The 23,512-nt window shown below is 38.9% G+C and overlaps 2 protein-coding genes across 3 annotated transcripts in view; one reads left to right on the top strand and one right to left on the bottom strand.

Annotated features, from left to right (window-relative positions):
• Window positions 1-23,512, top strand: part of EMB3012 (embryo defective 3012) — a 157,850-nt gene that overhangs the window by 67,423 nt on the left and 66,915 nt on the right. For both annotated transcript variants that reach the window (XM_077372843.1, XM_077372842.1), the window contains exons 16-23: window positions 1,616-1,675; window positions 1,754-1,822; window positions 5,264-5,410; window positions 5,513-5,632; window positions 6,233-6,352; window positions 6,640-6,795; window positions 6,881-6,943; window positions 7,064-7,200. In XM_077372843.1, coding sequence (XP_077228958.1) covers window positions 1,616-1,675; window positions 1,754-1,822; window positions 5,264-5,410; window positions 5,513-5,632; window positions 6,233-6,352; window positions 6,640-6,795; window positions 6,881-6,943; window positions 7,064-7,200 — 872 coding nt within the window. The remainder of the gene's footprint in view (window positions 1-1,615; window positions 1,676-1,753; window positions 1,823-5,263; window positions 5,411-5,512; window positions 5,633-6,232; window positions 6,353-6,639; window positions 6,796-6,880; window positions 6,944-7,063; window positions 7,201-23,512) is intronic.
• Window positions 19,697-21,516, bottom strand: LOC143861887 (uncharacterized). Its single transcript, XM_077372844.1, has 3 exons — window positions 20,358-21,516; window positions 20,063-20,267; window positions 19,697-19,963 (listed from the first exon to the last, which is right to left on the bottom strand). Exons 1-3 carry the CDS (start codon window positions 21,418-21,420, stop codon window positions 19,735-19,737), a joined length of 1,497 nt encoding a protein of 498 aa, XP_077228959.1. The 5' UTR covers window positions 21,421-21,516; the 3' UTR covers window positions 19,697-19,734.

Here is a 23,512-nt window from a genome sequence, read left to right as displayed (position 1 = left end):
TCAGGATTGGATAGCCATATCTTTGTATTAATAACATTCCCTACATCATTCCCAATGAGTAGGATGTCGTATACATACAAAACTATAAACGTCACAACACTCCTACTTACCTTTTTATAAACACGTGCCTTGTCCAAGTTTTGTTAGAAATCAAACTCTTTTATTTCCTCTTCAAAACGGAGGTCCAACTCCACGGCGTATGCTTCAAGAGATCAATAGGAGATGATTACTTTGTCGTTTATTCGATGATCGGAGAATGATAAGGGACAATTTCTGTCTTTGATTGATCAAGAGTTTAATTGGAGATGATCACTTAATATTTGCAGCATTGTTTAAAGACTCATACTCAGTCAAGAACTAGATAGATGGGTTACCATTGAATATTGAACACTTGCACTGTTCAATGCACTTTCAGTGCACTGCGTTGCTGGGATTCTTTTATTCTTCAAAAATGTTTCTCATTGTCCGGATAACAGTACGAGCACCAATAATTAGAACTATATATTCTGTTAATTTTGATCTCAACTCCACTTTAGTGACTGATTGTGCTGTAATTGCTCTTGTTTCTCATAATTTGTTGCTATATATGATTCTACTAACTAGCCCGAACTAATCTAGATGCAGTGAACGAAAATCAGAGTGAGATTTGATAAAAAATACTCTTAGCATGTTGATATCAGTAAGATCTTGGCGCTTACCAACTCTCCCAAAAGTAATTGCTGATGGGAAAGGCGCTATCATCATCTTTATTAAGAGTCCAGACCAGGGGGCATTGCTGGCGCAAGGCCTAGGACCACGCGGCCAACCTCCGATCTGGGTCTAGTACCCGCCTAGGCCAACAATCCCCCACAACAATGACCCCCGGGGGACTCGAACCTGAGACCTGGCTTTGATACCACTTGTAGGATCGTGACGCTTACCAACTCTCCGAAAAGCAATTGCTGATGGGAAAGGCGCTACAATTATTTTTATTAAGAGTCCAGACCAGGGGACATTGCTGGCACAAGGCCTAGGACCACACGGCCAACCTCCGTTCTGGGTCCAGTACCCGCCTAGGCCAACAATATGTCTATGATGTCATTTAGTAAATAGGAGCCCTTCATAGGAAGTCTGGATTTTAGATCTCGAGTAAAAAAGTTATGAGCAGAAGCCCTTCATTAAGATGTTCCTAGATGCATTGTATTGGTTGATAGTGATACTAAAACTATGGGTTGTTTGGATATAAGAGTTACTGAAATTTTTTATAATGAACATTAATAAATTGACACTTAGCATGTTATGGCTTTAGGTTTACAAAATGTCGCTATATTTGACGTGCGAGGCATTTTATGGATTGAGGTTTACAAAATGTCGCTATATTTGATGTGCTGCCATATTATTGCTTATATCCATTTAACACAGTTCCATATCTAAGTGTACATGAACATCCGGTGTTGCAATGTGCAAATGTCATATGTTTTCAGAACATGGTCCATTTGTCTTATTAAAGATTGGTCCTTGCTTGCCTATTTAGTTTATGTTTTAATTGGTACTCGAAGCCACTTTTAGAAATTATTTTCACACCATATTCCTCCACATTCAATGATGTTTTTCAAGATGGTATCTACCGTTACAGGTTCAAGTGGCAGATCTGGACTGGATTAAGATTGTCTCACAAGAAGAGATAAGTCTTATGGTATGTTGATTTGTCTCATGGTGATCTTCTATTTTGTTATCTTGTACGTTTGATAAGTTTTGCTTTCCTTGTTTGTAGGAAGGGACGACAAAGTCAATTGACATTTTAGCAGGGATTTATGACGGAAATGTCTTTGATTCTTCTCAGGTTCGAAGAGTTCCGGGTTGTATTTATTTGAAGAAGCCTAATTTCTTTTTTTCTGTTCTACTTCTATTGTTCTTCACTCATAAGTTACACGATATGTGCTTGACACAAAAATATGCTTGCATCTCCTCAAAAACCCTCCTTTTCTAGACAACTTCATTCATATCTAGGGACTCTACTTGCCAGAATAGATGTTTAGATGGATATTGCCTACCTAATGGAGAATTCATGTGTATATGCATTTTGATAGCAAGATGAGATCTAAAAGTATGATGAAACTTGTGAGTTGTTCCACCCCTTGACACCTAATTATATTCATATGTAGCTTGCTACTTATATACCTCCAATGTCCCTAGCAGTAAGTCTTGGGTAGGGGAACAAAAGAAGAAATGAACCAAGATTATACCTATAGCAGAAATGACACTTTTGCTCTTCCACACTCTGACAAGCTGGAGACAATGGTGTATTAGCAGGTTTAGCCTTTAGTTTACCAGTTTTATCTAGAAGATTGAGAGTCTTTCTATGAGAAAAATTTATCGGATAGGCAACATCTATTCAAAGATGTATTTCAAATGCGGATTATCTTTAATTTAAAAAAATGTAATGTTCTTTAGACTACCTAATTTAATTCTTGTTTCATTTAGATCTTATATAATGGTGTAGTGTTGTTACATGTGTCTGATTAGATCAATTCATTGTTGGTTATTTGCCTTTATTGTTTCCCTCCCACGTTTTCTAGTAGTTTGATAGATAAACAATTCCTTGTTGGTCATTTGCTTTTATTGTTTCCCTCCCACTTTTGTATTAGTTTGATAGATTAAATTATGAATGATTGAAATTGAAATCATTCAAAGTTCTCTGTGTCTATGTTACTTATCCATATCGGCACTTGCATATCAGGTCTGAAATACAGGTGTGACGATCCAATCCATTTAATTAAGCACTAATTAGTTTAACCCTTGTTCAAATAGGTATATCAATAAGCTCTAGGGATTAAACTTTCTAATCATGCACATTTAGCTAACCCCTGTTCAAATAGATATTATAATGTAATTTAGGGTTTAGACATTTATCTTAAGTGCATTCACTAACCCTTGTTCAATTAAAGCATAAACATAAGTAAGGTTAGAGATTACCAATCACCACACGAGAGAGAGAGAGAGAGAGAGAGAGAGAGAGAGAGAGAGAGAGAGAAGAGCAAGCATCCACAAGGCACAAGATTTATAGTGGTTCGGTCACAACTTGACCTACTCCACTCTTCCAAGTTTACCTCATTGGGATCTCCACAAAAATGATGAAGCCGTACACCCTACTCCTTCATCTCCAAAGGGAACAAACCCTTGCTTTTCCATTCTCAAGGGCCAAAGCGAAGCCCCTTGCACGAAGCCTTGACAAGGGAGTCAAACTCTTGCACATGATTCACCTTTCTTCACAGGCCGAATCAGAGACCATTTTTTTCACCTTTCTTTACGGGCCGAAGAGGAGACCCTCACATGAAGAACAAATTAAAAAAAAAACTCTCTTGCCTCTTAATAGGCGGATTACAAAGTTTAAGCTCACAATTACTCCAAGAATATACAAATGTAAAGCCCTATGGAGTGCCTCTTGATAACAGCTAGAAATGGAAGATCAAAGAGGTTTTTAGCTTTTGAAATAAAATGTTGAAGCTCAAAGAGAAATGGGATTTGATCTTTCTCTAATGTTCAAAAGCTTGTGGAGATAGGTTTTAATCATGTATGTATAGTGTATTTGAAAATATGACCGTTTGGGGTAAAACTATAAATTTGGCTTGAAAAAGTCAAGCAGAAAACGCCCCAACTGCTAGTTTGCTCAACCGCGGCGGTCGACCGGGCTACAGCGGTTGTCCGCCCCTATCGGGCGCCCTATTCTATTTTCAAATTTCTTACCGTCGCGGTCAACTGGCCACATGGCGGTCGCCCGACGAGGGCTAACTGTTTGCTCAGAAAATTTGGCTCAAAAACCTATCTCGGTCGACCGACCCACGGAGTTCGCCCGCCCTAGACCAAATTGGATTGATCTGTTTGAAACAGAAGCGCATCTGCGGTCGCCCGGCTTAACCCGGTCGACCGACCCGATAAAATTCGAGATGGCCTGGATTTCCAGGATCCATCCCGCGATCGCGCGGTATAGCTCGGTCGACCGGCCTTGTATAAAATTCCATTTTCACTTTTAAGATCAGGGGCTTTTGGGCTATGGTCTTTGGGCTAAAGTCCAAGGTTTTCAAACACATTTTTGGTTGTGTTGATGGTTTTCAAAGATGTAAAATGTTAAGTATAAAAACCATTTGAAAACCTTTTGAAAGTGCATTTAAACATAAAATTAAGAGGACTCCAAATACATTCTAAAAATAAGAACCTTGAGTCTTCTTGGAATGTCTTGGCTTCTTTGGACTTTTTTGGACTTCTTCGGCTTGGGTGAACATCTTGACCTTGGCTTGGCTCTTGTGACATTTTCCAATCTTCACTGCATGTAGTGAGGTGCATGAGGTGTCACTAATGGTATGTTCAGCTCCAAGCTCCTTCTTGACATTTGCTTAGGAACTTGTGAGATCTTCATGATGAGCTTCTTTACTTGAGCATCTACAAATGAGGATGACTCCAATGTAGGTACAACCTCTTGGTTCCTTTGATCCTTGATCCATGATCCACAAGTCATGTGTTGTGAAGAGTTGTGTAATGGCGATTATGACATGAAATTCCTGTATACAACACAACATCTCAAAGCAACACATCGGTCCATAAATGCTAATCAATTTAGTTTGCTAGCATCAAAACAAGAAGGTAAGGTGAATGATTAACCCATGGAAACCCTTGGGCTTACAAGGCCCTTGCCATATGTATATCCTGAGATTTTCTTTAGAGTATCCCCTTACTTGCCACTGAGGTTTTAAATTTCGGTTTCAGTTTCAATTTCGGTCACCATTGAAATGGAAACATTCCAGTTTTGATTGGAAATTTCAGTGGAAATCCTGTAAAATCATGGAAACATACGAAAACATAAGCAAATGGTAGAATTTTAAGATGAAACTTCAAGAAATGCTAGAATAGAAAAACACATGCTTAAAGTGAGGATTAAAAATGAGGAAAGGAACAAAAGCAAACAAAGTAGAAGTGACCCTTCTTCCGTTCAAACAAAGTATTCGTAGCTATTGTTTGATTTTATTTTCTATTTTTATCTTCATAGGATTTTCTGTCTACATATGTTTATCCATATGGTACGCCGAACTCGTAAGCTTGCTCTCTGACATGGATATGTTTGTGTTAATTTGATTATCCTTATTGACACATGCATCGGATAGAAAATATTAACTTTTGATGTTTAAGCATCAGTTCTTTGGTTTTTTTTTCCTTGTAATTGAAGAACTTTGTGAAAGTGATATGCCTATATCTTGATTTTTCTTACGTTGTATTCATCTTGGGGAAGTATGCGTACATGAATATTCACGTGCATCTTATGGACGGTGTACTCGAGCTTGTTGATGAGGATGGTTTCCCACGCCCTAGTGCTGGGGAAATCCGTCTGCCTAATTTTGTTATTCGAGCGGTACATCTCGGGGTTACAACTCTTCATGTAAGTCTGTGTTTTCCGTCCTTGTGATTTACGCTTTCTCATTTCAGCTATTAGTGCCAAGATGCTCTGACATGTTTTAAGTTTGCGATTTTGAATATTCAGGTCAGTGCTAGAAGACAATCTGGGCATGAAATATTGAGTCAAGTTATCAAGGTGGAAGTCTATTCACCACTAAGAATTCACCCTGAAGATATTTACCTTTCACCTGGTGCATCATATGTGGTATGTGCTAGAATATTTATCATGTTGTTTGATCCTCTTGGGGATCCTTGTGAAACAACCAATTACTCCCAAAGCTTAAGCTGTAGGAGAAGGCGTTATTTAATCTTTTATACCTTAACACTCCCCTTCACTTGCGGCCCCTCTTTTTAGGGTTGGCCTACACATGGCACATGTGACCCCTCTTTTGGGTTGGCAATTAGATGTGGATTTTTATTATCAAGGAGTTTTGGACCCAGGACCTTGGCTCTGATACCATGTGTAACAACCAATTCATCCAAAAGCTTAAGCTGTTGGAGAAGGCATTATTTAATCTTTTATACCTTAACAATACTGATATACTACATTAGTAATTGAATTATAAATGAAACTTATCATGGTTTCCTGCACATCAATTTCTCTTTATTTTTCTTTTTTTTTTTTCTTTTTTTTGAATTGTAAAACTTTTCATTTTTCTAGAAGTGCCAATACGATAACAGTTTGCACTTCTAATCAGTAGATGATGTGTTAGGAGTTTCTGATCACGTCTTCTATTTGTTGGTAGCAAATACTTTTTCGTGTCTTTCACATTATTACTGTGTTGTCTTATCCTTTCTTGTTTAGCTTACTGTGGAAGGAGGGCCAAGGATTGGTGTGGTTGTTGAGTATGGTACCGTGGATAATATGATTGCCACGATCCATAGATCTTCAGGAAAGCTTTCTGCAGTGTCCACGGGAAATACTGTAAGTGGTCACCAAATATTCTGGATATGAACCATGTGCTCCTTATTTTAACCTCCTGATGGGTTTCTTAGTTTCTTCTTTTTTATTGATTAATATTTTTACCCTTTTGTTTTCCTTTTTATTGATTTCTGTTACTCTGTTCCACTTTTGCTACAAAATTTGTGTTTCTTCTTTTTTATTTTTTTAATATTTTTACACTTTTAGTTTTCTTTTTTATTGAGTTACTCTGTAACGCTCCAAAATTTGTCTTGGTTCTTGTATAACTGTGTATTGGTTCTCATGGTCAGACTGTAAGTGCCAAAGTTTATCGAAATGGAGGCAAAGTGATTTGTGAAGCACGTGGAAGAGTGAAAGTACGGATCCCATCTTCAATGATCTTGAATTTACAGAGTGAACAGCTTTCTGTTGGTCGCGAAATGCCAGTGTTCATTTCTTCCTCTGAGGCAAGCATGAAAAGACCATGTTTTTGTCATATTCCTACTGTGCTCGGTTTCCTCATGTTCAATTAACACATGAATGTATCCCCAGGGTAATTTGTTTTCTTTTTATGAGCTCTGCAAGAACTACAAATGGACTATAGAAGATGAGCAGGTTGGAATTCTTAATTCTATCCTCTGGTTATGCTTGTGATTCTTCAATTTCTTGGGGAGTTGGCAGATTGCCTTTTGTCTTAATGACAATAGAACAACATTTTTTTACTTGTATATGTAGGTCTTGCGCTTCCAAATGGCGGGATCCTCACGTAATGATGATGTGTATGAAGTTCCATTTTCTGGTGCAGAGGACAAATATTTCCCTAATTATTCAAATGGGAATGATCTTGGATTTATTAATACACTCTATGGAAGGTATTTTCTAACTATCCTGATAATACTAATGCACTTCTAGTGAAGATATCAGCAAAATACTGAAATACTCATTCTCAACAACTTGACTGAGAACTTCCCGAAGTTGCAAGCTATTTTGAAATACAGAGAAAACTAAGAGTGTATTTGGTCTACTTATATTTAAAATTCTAGTTTTGACTTTTCACTTGAAAGTTGTTGGAAGGGTTCAATAATAATATAGTCATTTAGGGGTATTTTAGTCTTTCTCCTTGTACAATCCTAATATATATACATATATAGGGGATTGCTAGCGTCCATTGCAAAAGGCATTTCACGGCTGGTCTGGCGCATGTCATACCAGCCACCTTGTGAATGAAGACAACAGCTTTTGTCTCCATTCACATGGTGGCTGGTCTGACATGCGACAGACCAGCCGCGAAACGCCTTTTGCGATGGACCTTGGCAAATCTCTCCCTCCCCCCCCCCCCCCTCCCAACCCACCCGCGCGCACACACACACACACACACACACATATTTGTGAGAGGTCATATTATTGACTCTCTTTTCAACCGTCATTCTATCTCTCTCTTTCTCTGCTCCATTGTTAACATGGTATCAAAGCATTAGGCTAATAATATGCACCACCATCTTCTCTTCCTTTTCTTTATACACAAAGCAAATCAAAAAATGAGGAGTCAGATCTGTCGCCACTAGGGTGTCATCCACTGTCCGCCGTCGCTGTGGCCCGCTGTTGCTTAGGCATCCCGCCGCCACCTGACACTAGGGATGACGTTAGCAACGCCGGTGCTGGCGTTAGCAGGGTCTTGTGAGACCTGAGATCTTGTCTGCTGATGATGAATCTTATGCTCATTTGAGGATTTAATGTTGTGATCATTTGATTTTTTTCTGTATGGTCCTTAGAAATCTGAATATAGGGCTTGTTTGGTGCTTTGATCACATTGGAATGGCGTTTTTCTTGAGTCTAAATGGTTTTAAGGCCTGACACCCCCAATTGCCTTCTTTTTATGGATTAGTTGTTCGAAGTGTCTCTGGCATGTTTGTTGTTGGCTGCCTGTTGTTGTGACTGGGTTCTTGTGGCTATTTGAGAGACGTTTTTTGCACTAGGACATCTTCTTTGCGGTGTTCTTATTGGCTTTACTTGGATATTATGGCCACTTCTATTGGTTCTTCAACTATGGAAATTTAGAATATTCGGATTACATCCATTAAATTATATGCATCGAATTATCCTCAGTGGCGAATGACGGTTGAAACCTTTCTCCTTTCCCGAGGAAATGTTGAGTAGATCCCCCCGATATTGTGAGGATAAGTTGTATCGGAAGTGGAGGTAGGAAGATGTGATTAAGACCCTTCTTTGGAATAGTATGGAATCCAAAATTGATGGCCCCATAATGTATATCAGATCTTCCAAAGATATTTGGAAACGAGCTGAGACCCTATATTCAAGGGTAAATAATTTGACTAGCATCTGTAGTGTCTACTCTGAACTCCTGATTTTAAAGGATGGAGACAAGTTTGATTTTAAAGTGTGGAGATATGTCCGTTTCTGAATTCTATTCCCAGTACGTGACTCTTTTTTTTTTGAATGGTTCCCAGTATGTGACTCTATGCGAGTAGATTGATATGTACTTACCATTTTCGACTGATGCCACTGTCTTAGCCAAGCGTCAGCAGGATTTGTGTGTTGTTCAGTTTCTTGATGCTTTGGGACCAGAGTTCCTCTATATCCGTCAGGAGATTGTCGGTTTAGGCTCTCTTCCCTCTCTTGATGAAGTGTTTTCTTAAGTTCAGAGGTCTATTAGTGTTGAGTGTCCTAGTGAACCTTCTGTTGAGCGTTCAGCCTTAGCTGCTTAGTTGGGTGGTGATTGTGGTGGTCGATCTGCTTGTGGTAGATGCCCTCTTGGTCGTGGTAGCGGCCATGATTCAAGAGGAAGTCGTGGTGCTAGAGGTCGTGGGATCCGCTTATGCACTCATTGTTGTATGGAGGCTCACTCTATCGACTATTGTTATGATTTGCATTCGGAGTTGCGTCCTCCTCGATATGCGAATCATGCTTCAATTTTTGTACTTACGAGTTCAGTGCCATTGCCATCTGGACAAGCTGAACAAGATGATTCTCTAGCGCTTTCTTGTGCTGAGTATGATGAGTTTTTAAGATCAAAGGACAAAGGCAAGCTGCAAGGTAGCACCACCTTTCCTTACTGCTTCTAGGTCATGCCTTATTTATTTAGGAGCATCAAACCATATGGCCGGTAAATCCGATATACTCTATTCTTTCTCGTTACATTTTTCTCCTAATCAGAGAGTTACCTTGGTTTGCAAGTTGAGCTACTTGAGTGTTACTCGTCCTGACATCTCCTTCATTGTAGGCATGGTTAGCTTGCTTATGAGTTCTCCACGAACCTGTTAGAAAGGTTGTAAAACCCCGAGCAAAATCGCTACACGTAGAGGAAGAATAAACTGTGTAGAATTTTTTTTCTCTAACCCAGGATTCCTAGAAACTAATAGATTTTATGGTGATTTAATAAACACAAATATAAATACCTTTATGGAGAAAAGAACTCGTCCGCTTGATCGACTCCTCGAAAATTCGCCGGCGATCTAATCGACTCGAAACCGCAAGTTGAATCGATGGATTCCTTTTGTTGCACAAAGGATTTTGTAAACAACTCTTTGTTTACCTTATAATATGATCTTAATCAGATTATAATATGAGAATTATTGTTTAGAACAATGGAGATTAGTTGGATGAATGCCTTTGAGCTCAAAAACTCAAAACCAGTTGATGAATAAAGAAAGAGAACCAAGGGGACGAATTTTCTTGTGTCTCTTTCGATTTCAAGCACATGGATTATGAAAGAGGTATAGAAAACTCTATTCCTTTGTCTTGTATTTATAGAGATTTGAATTGCCTTTGATACAATCCAAAGTTCTTAGAGAATTATCAAAAAACAAGGAAACTAGTCAAAATTGGGAGCTTCCAATTTGGAAACAAGCTAGGTTGGTTTTTTTTTTCAAAATAGAAACTAAACATTGTGGAGAATGTTTTTAAAAATTCTTGGACATTTAGAAAGCCCTAAATTGAGCGTTTTTCAAAGTAGAAAACGTGGGTTGCTTTATTAGATAAAAACAATCCCTAAATATCTCCCACATTGTTTCCTTTTTCTACTTTCCCGCTATAATGCTGTAGGTCAAATTTCGACTTCATTTTTGGATAAATAAATGGCAGAATTAGAGAAAATCATAAACTACAAAGTTGTAGATCTTTCAAAGTTCGTCGAAATGAGTACTTACATATTAATTTTTGGCCAAGAGATGAGTAAGTTATGACTGTTTTAGTAAAACAAGTCTATAAGCTAAATTTACAATTGTTTATTTAATTTTTTAATTAAATAAACATATTTCCTCCCGTCCAATGGGATAAAAGCTCTATCCATATTTGTCTATAATTCCTAAAATACCGTTATGGTTAATACTTAACCATTTTGGTATTCCCAATGTATCCCATAGTGCATATACACTATATACATTGTGTTTATCCTTTCAATGCATCTAATGCTACAAAACTAGTTCGTGTAAGCAACCAAATACCTCTATCAAATAGATTATAATAGGTCAATTGAGTAGTGAGTGGGATTGTAGCAGAGATTTAACAGTAGATCCTGCAGAACCCACAAGTGGGCCCCACTGCGATTATTGCCCCGTAGCTAATGCTTCAATCGCATTGAGTCAGTGGCCTGCATCTAGACGTAATCCCGAAGATAACCGTCAAATCATCATATCCCTAATCACATCAAATATGCAAGTCCTTTCTCCAAGTCCACATCTACCGAGTTAAGTCTTACGAGGAGTGGACATTAACTACCCCCTAGGCTCATTCGTGGTATACCTTTCAGTCAAGCAGTGTTGGCCCGCAAATGCATTTGCTAAAACCATTTCAAAACTTATTTTGTGAAATCCTTTTGATAAACACTTTATCAAATCCACCTGGCCAGGTATTTTTGTAGGCCTACTGCTCTGACCAAAACCATAGATGTTATCCTATTAAATAGGTGGAGAATTCAATGTCGGGTATCACTATTGACCTTGAAGGTTTGTCCAACAGTCCAGTACTACCCTCTGATGACTCCAAGAGAATCACAGTTAGATAGACAAAAAATGAGAGACTCGCCAACAGACCAATATGACCCCTCAGGTCAAAGGACATGGAAAGGGTTCTGTCTGGTAGAATAGTTCAAGTGTCTCCTGTCTACAAGCCATTCTAATGTGATCTTGTTCAGTATGCAATCTCATTGTCGTACCCATTCTATCTTTCTTAGGGTCCACTACCGAAGTGATTGACACAAGTCACTCCACATCTCGTGCATGTAGGCAAGATAGATGCCAGTTGTGTACAGGAAGATGTGTCCAACCTCAATCCCAACTAGGAACTACTAAGGTCTGCAAAGAACCGAAATCCCATATCTCCTTGCTCCCTAGTATCTGTGAATTCATGAGCATGTGTTTCCTATTTTGCTACCTAAAGACAAATATGTGTCAATGATAAGTAATATATCATACATATTTAACTTTTAATACCCATAATTTGTAATGAAAAGAAACTTTTATTGATTAACATGCGAAATATACTGGGTTATAGGCCACCAACTCTAACAGAACCTCTCATTGAGGAGTAGCTTTTCAAATAGTTAAATACTTGAAGAGTGCTTCGGGAAAAAGGCTTATTCTTTAGAAGACATAATCATGTGAAGTTGCAAGGATTCACTGAAGCAGACTAGGGCAGGATCTCCTGTAACGACTCGGAAAGCCGAGCCTCTATGGGAAAAAGAAACTTGTTGAAAACCATCATTTTTTTTTTAAAACATAAGGCATCAATATAAAACCAAATTCTAACCACTAAACATCCATATTCACGAGTCTTATTCCAATTATTAAGCTTCATCCACAATACATAAATGTCTCCATAATAATAAAAGTATCAACAACAAAAAGTAAACAAAAGATGACGAGGCTCGTCATCGAGATCATTATTAGCTCCCCCATCCGTGCACACCCCTTATACTTTAGGGCTCCTCATTGGCAAAGGCCGCACCATCCATGACTGGAAGTCCTGCGGTGTGAACTATATTAGAGCAGGATCCCTTAGCGACCAAATCAAGTAATTACAACAATATTAGAGAGAGGCATTGTCATATGATTCCATAACTATTAGTGTTAAAAGAGTGTGGTAGCACAAAATTATGGCAAGAGATAGTAGTGAGCCTGTAAAACATAACCTGAATCAAAAGACAATAATAAATAGTACGTGTCAAGTGCGTGACATGCAAATGTTATGAGACGGCTAACCCCAGGTAATCCGGCTTTCCCCAATCCGGCTTCTTTTCCTTTTCTTTTTCATTCTGCATGTTACCCGGCCACACGACTACCCACTACCCCCGTCAAAAGGTAGTGGCGTTATCTTCTTGGATTATGGTTTTTCCAAACCTCCTCGGGGATTATGTCGCTTCGGATTTATTGCCAATAGAGGGCTGTACACGCTGCTTGTATTGGCCTTTAGACTTAATAGTCCTTGGATGGCATCAACGACCACCCATCACTCCATCTACTCATGCCCATGCAAGTCTTTGGTATAAAGTGTAATAACAAGTTTCTCCTTTCTTTTTTTTAAACAAGTAATACAGATCTTTATTACATTGAATGTGTCTAATATGCTAAAGCATCATGATACGGTTACGAACAAAATTAGATGCAATTTTTTCATTGATAGGACGTAATTGGTTAAAGCATCATGATCCTTATTACATTTTTTTTGTTTCTTTTGTTTTGGATTTTTAGTTCACATTTATCCCCTTTAATTATCACCTTAATGACTAAAGCTTTTACAAGTTATAAAATTAGGTACTTAGTGTAACGACCCGGACTTTTTTTTTGGGCATTTTTTTTTCCAAAATCTGAATCGCTACCACAAGAGAAACAAGATAAGTCTCAATTGAAAAATACTAAATATATTTTCTTGAAATTAGATTATAATAAGGACTCAAAAAAATATTGATTTGAAAATCATATCCATCCTTTTAAAACACCATCATTAGTTAAGAGAGTTTAACATAATAAAAGAACACTAAGACAGGGCTTCCGTCAATGCCACATGACTAAACCAGACTCTTTGCGCACCCCCCCTTTTTTTTTCTCCCCAATGGCATTAGTTTCGTCATCCACTGTCGTGAAACCTGAAATATATATCAACATTAGATACAACGATCTAACAAAGTCATTCAGCTAACCAAACAAGTATAGAGATCAACAAAAGAGTGAAGCAGTAATAGAATGACAATCTAGAATAAGCAGGAATAAAACTCATAAGGATGATTAGAATAATAGAAATATGAGTAATAAGGAGAATAACTAAACAGTGTGTAATATGCATGAAGTATGAGACGAATACCCAAGGTACTCCGGCTCCCCATAGCCTGTTACCTTTGCCTTCACGGTCGGTTCCGTGAAGGCTTGTTGCGGCAGATCCTATCGCTTCGGGGCTTTTAGTGTCCAGAGGATTCCTCATCGACAAGGGTTAACGCTTATCACTCTTGACGTCTAAATATCCGGGGATTAGCTCGTTGGCCTCCCATCACCCACCCCATTAACAATGTTCATATAATGGTTCCTTTTTCCATTTTGGATCCAAGGCATAATAACAATTTCTTTTTATGCAATAGAATCTACTATCACATGACAGCTATAACATTACATCTCGTTGGCCTCCCATCACCCACCCCATTAACAATGTTCATATAATGGTTCCTTTTTCCATTTTGGATCCAAGGCATAATAACAATTTCTTTTTATGCAATAGAATCTACTATCACATGACAGCTATAACATTACATCCCTGTCAAAGAACTAACCGTTTTACCAGTTTTATTGCATGCTACAAGCACAACAAGTATGGTGTAACATCTTATCAGGTCTAAGAATATATCATGTTATCATTCAATAAACTACTTCCCTTATTGAAAACCATACAAAGTTTAGGTTAGCTGTCATCTGCCTTTTCAAACCTGTGAATTGAGAGAATCAGCACGGTCTCTAAGTGAGAGGATAGAGTAATAGGCCTGAAACCAAGGAGTTATACACTAAGTTTTCCATTTATTTCACAATTCAAGTCCTATCCTATGGTAGATTAAGTAAGTCATATAGGTCTATATGTTCTTACCCTAAAACAACCCCCATTTTGACTCTATATGCATAGATATACATACATATTCATTTACACCAAAACAATACTTGAAACTGATACGTTTGTTTATAGAAGATAATACACAGTACCATTATTGATCATTTTCTTTTTTCTTTTAAAATACACGCGAACAATACTTATTCTTATCATGCTCGCACATGAAGGTAACACCCAACAATACTTATGTTGATCATTTTTTTTTTTGTGATAGTGCACACAAACCGGACATATCTCGTCCTTTTCGTATATTTAAATATAATATAAACAATTCCTAGTTTGATCAATTTTTGTTTATGAAAAATATATGCAACAGTACCTAATACGGATTATCTTGTTCGAGGAACTAACACATTAAACTAGATCTGAAATTGGTCCTTTTGTACACGAAAACACATGTGAAATAGTACAGTATATGGGCTTGTATATGGAAATAGCTCATCAAATATTACCAATTTTTTTTTTTATGAAAATGCCATGCATTAATAGTACCAACTTTGGACAGATTTGCACTCAGATTTAGGGCACACAAACAGTCCCAAATCTGGACAAATGTGCACTCCAAACACTCGCACAATCAGCTCCAAATCTGGACAGATGTGTGTCCCAAAAACTCACACCCAACCCGTCCCAAATCTGGACAGATTTGTGCTCCTAAGATAAAGCACACGAACAATGTGATTGCTATCCAGTTTTTAAACTCACACTACTCACACAAACAGTTACAAATCTGACCCAAATTGTACTCGAAGACGGACCGCACAAATTATTCCAAATCTAGTCTGAATTGTATTCGAAAATAGATTATATAAACAGTCCCAAATCCATAAACACACGTACAAACAGTTTCAAAACTGATCTTACAAAAACATAAGAATACCTACTCAGATTAGTCCTAAAAAATATTTTATCTTTACATGTGTGATTAACAACGTACAACATGGATATTTAGCCTCAAAACTGTCCCAAAAATTTGATTTTTACAGAAGAGATTAATAACACACAACATGGATTTTTACCCAAAAAAAAGTCCCAAAAATCTGATTCTTTACATGCCAGGTTTGTAGCATACAAACATAGATTTTACACTAGAACAAATTCTAAAAGTTTAGGACTCTTTTTTATTAAGAAAAACTGTTTTCTGGATTTTGTTTTCCAGGAAAATATTCTGGAAATCTGTTTTCTGGATCCAGATTTCCAGGGAAATAGGTTATGGAAACCTGTTTTCTGGGTTCAGGATTCCAGGAAACAGATTCTGGAAATCTGTTTTTTTTTTCTGGATTTCTGGTTTCTGGGAAACAGATTCTGGAAATCTGTTTTCTGGATTTAAATTCCAAGAAAACAGATTCTTTAAATAGAGTAAAAGTGTTTGGTGGATTTCTACGAAAGATGGAGTCCTTGGATTCGTACTTACCTGGAAGGCCGGAAAATGCGAGGTTCTCCTCCGATCATCCCTTTCTTCCTGACCTCTCTCTCTCTCTCTCTCTCTCTCTCTCTTTCTTTTTCTCTTTCTCTCCCTCTCTACAAGAATTTTCTTTTCTATGGGGCGAGCTCCCTCTCTATTTAAAAGAAACTTACCACCTGAAAGGATTGTTACCAACCCTTTCCAAGTTTATTCCTTTGACATGTGTGCTTGCCAAATTAGAGGTACGAAAACGTAAAGATTCCATGAGAATTTTCCCTCTCAAAAGCTAGCCTTTTGAATTATGAGCAATCACTAAAAATGGAAGATAATGAATAAATTCTTGCTACAAAAGAGATTAGTAAGTCAACTTTCCAACTAAAGATCCAATCAAATCAAATCAAATCTCATCGGATTCAAATAATAATGGACATTATTTTAATAACGAAAACTTGTCCAAAAAGGGGGGGGGGGGGTGAAGAAGAATGACATTATTTTGCAAGATCTCTCCCAAGATATCAATCAAATATTCTTTCTTTCTTTTTAGATGATACAAGATTGGATAAAGGGAATATTGAGTATCCAACAAATCTTGGAAGGAATCATATCTAATCAAATATGGGAGGGAAAAGAAGTCAAACATTGTGATTCACTTTTTCCCTCCAAGGGAAATTCGTCAACCAACAAGGGGCCCACTAGATTTGTTGCGAAAAATAAATTCCAAGGAAGATTTTTAATGTAAATAGCATACTTGTGATTTTTTTTTTTTTGAAAAAAAGGGGAAACAAAGAGAGCCCTTGACCATACTCCTTGATCTTAAAAGATCAAGAAATAATTTTATTCAAAAAGTACGATCAGATATGTACTTAGGATAAATCACTGATCCAAGTGATCCAACACTTGATCCGACGGTCCAAAAAGGCTCCTAGGGACCGTCGATCAAGAGAAATTGATCCTAAATAAAAGAAATTGTTAAACCGAGTGACCCAAGGTCACAGGACTAATGATCAAGACCATAGGTCGAGAGATTTATGGTCAGATCATTGAATCAAACACAAAAAAAACTAGACCCAAGTAGGGTCAAGTCTTTACATTCTACCCCCCTTAAATGAATTTCGTCCCTGAAATTCCATTTTTTTGTTTGAATCATTGTTTACATTACTGACATTTGGCGAGGTAGGGCATTACACTTGGGTTCGTGCATTTTTGTAGCGTTTGCTCTTATCTTTGATAATTGAGTTTGAATTAGCTGGCTTCTCCTATGAATTTAGGACAAAAGTCTGAACTTCACAAAATGAGCAAAAGACCAGAGTCGCCACGTAGGTAGCCTAGGACCCATAATTAACTCTGTAGGTTTGGTTTACGAATCAAAGTTGGGTAAGTTACCTGGTTACAAGATTGGAAGGTGTTAGGTACCAATCTTGCCCGACAAATATCGGTCTTTGCTTTTAAAAGCTTTAATTATTTGAGTTTTAACTAAAATGGATAAATATGAGTGTTATTTGAACTAATCTAAGGGTTTCTAAGGATTTGGCTGTTCACAGTTTAGACTCATGCGGGCCAGGAGTTTTGAAATAGCATTTGAATGGTGAAGGGAATGGAGAAAGAGAGGGAAGGGTGTAGCAAAATGGGGTGTCTACAGGAATGGTCCAACCATCCTTAAACTAAGAGCTGAATATAGAATAGTCCACAGCGCACTAAGTCATGCCAAACCTTACAACTGCTTCACTGGATCTCCCAAACCAGGCATGGGGAGATTGCTTAAGGCCATACAAATCCTTGTTCAACATACAGACAACATTTTTCATCTCCCCCAGAGCAACATACCCAGGAGGTTGCTCCATATAAACCTTCTCCTGCAGATCACTATGCAGGAATGCATTTTTGACATCTAACTAATAAAGTGGCCACGACATATTAACAAGTGAGATCAGAACTCTGACTTACGGGATCTTAGCTACAAAAGAGAACGTGTCCGTGTAATCAATGCGATATGTTTGTGTGTATCCTTTTGCTACCAGTCTTGCTTTCAGTCTTTCCACTGTACCATCTGGTAAATATTTGACTGTGAACACCTACTTACAGCCCACTGCCTGAGCTCCATGAGGAAGAGAAACCAACCGCCATGAATGATTAATCTGCAAAGCACTCATCTCAGCATCCATCGCTGCTCGCCAACCAAGGTGTGCTGAGGCCTCTGCAACTGAACGAGGCATAGAAACAGAGGATACAGATAACAAAAAGGAACTAAAAGTAGGTGACATGCGAGCATAAGAAACTACTTTAGAAATAGCATGCTGGGTGGAACGGGAACATGTACGAGATGACACAGGAGCATCATCAGGCACAGTCGATGGAACAATTACCTGAGGAGCAGTGGGAGGGTCAGCAGGCTGTGGTGGAGGTGGTGGCTCATATGATGGGCTGTCTGCACATGTGTGTAATACAATTTGTCGAGGACTACGGGAATAAACTTTCATCCTAGGTGATGAAGAGGCTACGGGTGGAACAAGAGCAGGCAACGGAGGTGGTGGTACAGGTAAAGAAGGAGTAGCAAGCGCAGTAAAGTAGGGCGTGTCCTCGAAGAAAGTGACATTTGCAGAGACATTAACACGTAGAAGCTGTGGACTATAATACCTGTAGCCTTTCTGAGTGCGAGAGTAGCCAATGAAGACTCATTTGATGGCACGTGTAGCAAGCTTATCGAGGCCTTGTGCTAGATTACGAACAAAACATGTGCATCCAAACACTAAAAAATAAAGGGAACGGATTCTCCGACAGATGTAGTCTTACCGAAAAATGAGACATTCCATGCCCTCGGAGAGTGCTTTGTCGTGCTAGGTCACTGACATATCCTTTGTCTTTATCGGACCCCAAGAATGGATTGGATCGAAACGACTTTCCTGTCGCAGGTGAGTCTATTGTAGATCCCCATTTCGGATAACCTATTGGCATTGGCACCTTGCCAGGTAATGTTCAGTAGTACGCCCTGTTCTCGAAAGCCGAAGAGCAGCTAAACTAAGCAACTTGTTGGGAGATTAGGCGGCAGTTGAAAGAGCTGCTCGAAAGCCCCTTGTTTTTTAGTATTTTTCTAAAATGGAGAATGGTGACCTATTTTGGAGGATAGAGGAAGGAAGACGGTTCGCTAGAAAACATGATGTAAGAACAGCGTCAGCCGAGTATGTCTATGGAACATGCATCTGGAATAAGGGAGTGCATGTCATGTCAACCAGATATCTAAACTTCCTCTCGGCAACACCATTTTGTTGGGAAGTATGAGCACAGGATGGCTGGTGTAAAATGCCATGACTAGAGAGAAACGGCTAAAATCCATAAGAAATAGAAAAATATTCGAGTGCATTATCTGTGCATAAGCATTTAATGGAGCAAGAGTATTGTGTAGAGATCTCAGCATAAAGGGAAGAAACACATTAAATGCCTCTGAACAATCTTTTATTACATATAACCAAGTCATTCTCAAATAGGCGTCCACCATAGTTGTAAATTCCGTTTCGGTCGCCATTTCGTTTTGGCCACCGAAACGGAATTTCGGTGGGATTTCGGTCATTTCGGTGCATTTCGGTCGAAACTTTTCGTTCACACAAAAAATATATTAAAAAATATGAGAAAAATCCAAAAAAATAAAAAATCAATAGAAAAAGATGAAAAACTAATAAATAGTCCAAAATATGTGTCCCAAAAGGCATATTCATTACTTAAACACATAAAGTCTTGCACAAGTGCAACTGATAGTCTGATACATAGAAAAACATTAAAAAAAAAGATACATGAAAATGAAACATAGACAATAGCTAGTAGCAACAACTCTTAGTCATCATAACCCGGATGATCATACTCAATGTCTTCTTCGTCGTCGTCGTTGTCGCCGCCGCCGTCATCACCACCTGGAGGGTGGACCACCAGTATGGACATCTTCTTCAAGAGGCATGAGAAAGTCGTCGTTGTCGTCCCCGGCCCCAACCACAACAGTAGGTGCTTCAAGATTTTCCCACCCAATGTCTTCCGGCGTGAATATGACATCTTCTTCTGCAACCCAATCGATCATGACATCCAGATGGTCTATGCTCAAAGGGTCACTAGTGGTAGATGATTTCCTCAACAAGTCCCTGAAAAGGAAAACATTAAGTTTAATCAATGTCAAAGGTTAAACTTAAAAGCTTAAAGTGATGAGGTGAGAGTTGAAAACATTATATTACGTTGTATACCTTTCTCGAAACTTAAGATTGTAATGGACAAACACCAAGTCATCTAATCTCTGGTGCTCCAACCTATTTCTCTTTGCAGAGTGAATGTGTTCGAAGGTGCTCCAATTCCTTTCACACCCAGTCGCACTGCAGGTCTGACTGAGAATTCTGATCGCAAATGTCTGTAATTCTTCCACGTCACCTCCGAATTGATTCCACCATGCAACTGTAAAGTAACAAATAGTAAATCATTATTTGTTGAGAAACTGAAAGTTAAAATGAATTATACTTAATTAAACAAAAAACTCAAATATACCTGGTCCCAACTTCGTTCGGTTGCGGATTGCAAGCTTCATTCCAAACATACCCTTAGCCTCTCGATAATCCTCAATCTGATTGGTGATGAGGTCTTGTGTACCTTCATCAGGTACCAGTCGAGTGATGCATGCCAACAAGCCTCTGGTTACTTCACTGTGCCTAGAGAAGGTAGGAGTGAAAAAGAGAGCAGGGTTAAGAAAATATCCTGCTGCATGGAGGGGACTGTGGAGTTGCCTATCCCATCTTTGGTCGATGATCCTCCAGATGAGATTGTAATCTGATTTTCTCTTCAACCTTTCCTTGATGTTCTCTTTGGCCTTATCCATAGCCTCATATAGGTAACCCATCGCCGGTTTGTCCTGCCGATCTACCAAGCGCAGCACTCTCACTAAAGGCTCGCTGATGTTTAGAATGTACTTGCATTGGTCCCAAAAAGATTTATCCAACACAGTACTAACTACCCCTTCACTCAGTGGGTGTTGGACAAACCTACTAGTACTATACTCATCAGACACAAACATCTGCTGAAGTGCTTTCCGATTCAACACCAGACTTTGTATGCTAATGAAATTTGTAGCAAATCTGGTTGCAGCAGGGCGGCACAACTCCTTCCCTCCTGTGAACTTCTTCCTCATCAAATTCAAGAGGCTTCCATGGTTGTAGATGAACTTTGTAATCGTTCGAGCCCTCTCAATTGTGGTTGCTATGTGAGGAAATACAGTCGGTTTGCACAGATGCTCCAAGATGAGATCTAAGCAATGAGCTGCGCACGGAGTCCAGAAGAATGTACCAAACGCGGCTTCTAGTCTTTTCCCAGCAGCTTTGTAACTTGGCTCACTGTCAGTTACAAATTGCACCACATATTCCGGATTCACCTCTCCGACAATCTTTGCAAAGATATTGTATAATTCATCGGCATTCTTCACTATGCCAGATGCATCAACGGATTTGAGGAATATGACTCCTTTAGGGCAGTATACCAAAAAGTTGATTAGGGAACGTTGTTTGGTGTCTGTCCATCCATCTGCCATAATGCTACAACCAGTGTATCTCCACGACATCTTAATTTCCTCCAAGTAGTTGTTTACCTCATCCACTGTATTCTTCAAAATGGGACCCCTTAAAGCATGATAAGTAGGTGCCTTATAACCCGAACCCACGGCAATCACAGCGTCAAACATAGGTTGCCAGAAAGGTGAATTGGCAACGTTGAAAGGGAGATTGGCATCGTACCAAAGCATGCCAACCGCCATGTCTGCTCTATCCATTGTTTCTTTAGTAGCCAAAACACTTTTAATGCTTGGCTGGGCTCCAGGGGTTGTTCGTGCTGCAAAGAAATTCCTGATCCCTCCTGTGATTCCCTTCTTCTTCCTTTTTGTACCACTCGGTTCTACAAGAACTTCCTTACCTCTTCGTTGAGGGACTTGAGGCAATTGTGTGCCAAGGTCTTCTTCATCCTGCTCTTCTTCTTCGTCTGGTGTGCCATAAAAACCTCCAACCTCTGCTCTGGATATGCTCATCCTAGCCATTTCTTTTCTCTTTGCATCTAAAAGGTGCTTCATTCGATATTTTACATCTTCAGTCACTTTTTTGCATGATGCTACTTCACCAGGAACAACTGCTAAATGTTCTTTCAAGCGGGTTATACCTCCACCCGATATGACTTTGCCACAGAATATGCAAGTTATTTTATTTCTTTGACCCGGAACCAATGTACCGTAAGACCATGCCGGGTCATCCGATCTAGCGGGTGCCGAACCAATAGAGGATGCTCCTGCAGAAGGTCCCGAACCCGACCCACTCATTCTGAAATGAAGTAGAAGAAGGGGAAAAATGAATTAGAAGAAAGAAAATTGAAACAAATTACAAAAAAATGAAGTAGAAGGGGACAAATGAAGTAAGAAATAAAAGAAAGGAAATGGAAAGAAATAAAGAGAACCTTGGGGTTGAACTTGAGTTGAAGAGAAGAAGAAAAAATTAGCCTTCACTCACTTGAAATAAGCCTTTGGAAATAGTTCTTGACTTCTTGTAGTGGTAAGTTGAATGTATGCCTTCCCTTTGCTCCAAAATAGACTTGGATTGAGTTGAAGAAGAGGGTAGACTTGTAGGAAATTTAGTAGAATAGATAGTGTAAGTGAAAGTAGAGAAGAGAAGGAGAATCACTTATGTGAAGGTGGAGGAAAAGAAGGTAGGGAAAATGCTATTTATAGAGTTTTTTATTGATTGTGCATTTAAAAATGACTAAAATACCCTTCCCAACAGCTATAAACGGTCACATTTTGAGGTTAAAATGGTCAAAAACCAAAAAGAGCCGTTGCAGGGGCATTGTCGTAAATTCTGCAAGTCAAACTAGCCGTTATGGACGATTTCGGCCGGAATGGAGAATTTCGTCCATTCCGGACGAAATTCCGGATTTCGGAAAATTTCGTCCGGAATGGACGAAATGGAACGAAATTTCGTCCGAAACGAAATTTTGTCAATTTCATTCCGGAATTTGAACGAAATCGGTTCGTTTCGTCCATTCCGGACGAAACGAAACGGTATTTACAACTATGGCGTCCACAAATATATTAAAATAACGATGTTCAAATAATGATGGAGTTATACAAGGACCCTAAATATCTGAATGAACAAGCTCAGACGGGCTAGATGCACGATTGACTGGCCTCGACGGGAAGGAAACATGATGGTGTTTTCCGTAGTGACCGGACTCACACTGAAATGAACTAATAGGACCAGACACGATAGAGGACTGCTGAAGATGATCCGTGGGGGTGACCAAGGCGACAATGCCACATGAAGGAATCAACAGAAGCGCCCAAGGCAGAAAAGGAATGTGCACTGTCAAAGTAGTAGAGGCTGCCCGCCACATTGCTCGAGCCAATCCTCCTAGTCGCAAGATCCTGAAAGACACAATAAGATGGAAAAAATGTTATAGAACATCGTAGATGGCGAGTAATTTGACTAACATAAAGTTAGCTACAAGGAAAACTTGGAACACACAATATAGAAGAAAGAGAAAAATCAGGGCCGAGCGATGTGCCCCTTGTACCAGAAATAGGACACATCGTTCCATTTGCCAGGGTGATACAAGTACGGGCAGAATTAGGTTCAAAGGAACTGAGGATTCTATTGTTACCAATCAAATGATGA

This window comes from Tasmannia lanceolata, unplaced genomic scaffold, assembly GCF_043159265.1.
Source record: "Tasmannia lanceolata isolate RefF3 unplaced genomic scaffold, GAP_Taslan_0.1 ptg000037l, whole genome shotgun sequence".
Taxonomy (NCBI): Eukaryota; Viridiplantae; Streptophyta; class Magnoliopsida; order Canellales; family Winteraceae; genus Tasmannia; species Tasmannia lanceolata.
This window is presented reverse-complemented; position numbering and strand designations above follow the sequence as displayed.

Excerpts from the sequence above, each read along its gene's own strand:
- LOC143861887 (XM_077372844.1), bottom strand. The coding sequence starts at position 21,420 with ATGTCGTGGAGATACACTGGTTGTAGCATTATGGCAGATGGATGGACA. Across the intron at positions 20,268-20,357 it reads CCGAACGAAGTTGGGACCAG|TTGCATGGTGGAATCAATTC; the intron begins GTATATTTGAGT and ends GTTACTTTACAG. Across the intron at positions 19,964-20,062 it reads AATCTTAAGTTTCGAGAAAG|GGACTTGTTGAGGAAATCAT; the intron begins GTATACAACGTA and ends TTTCCTTTTCAG.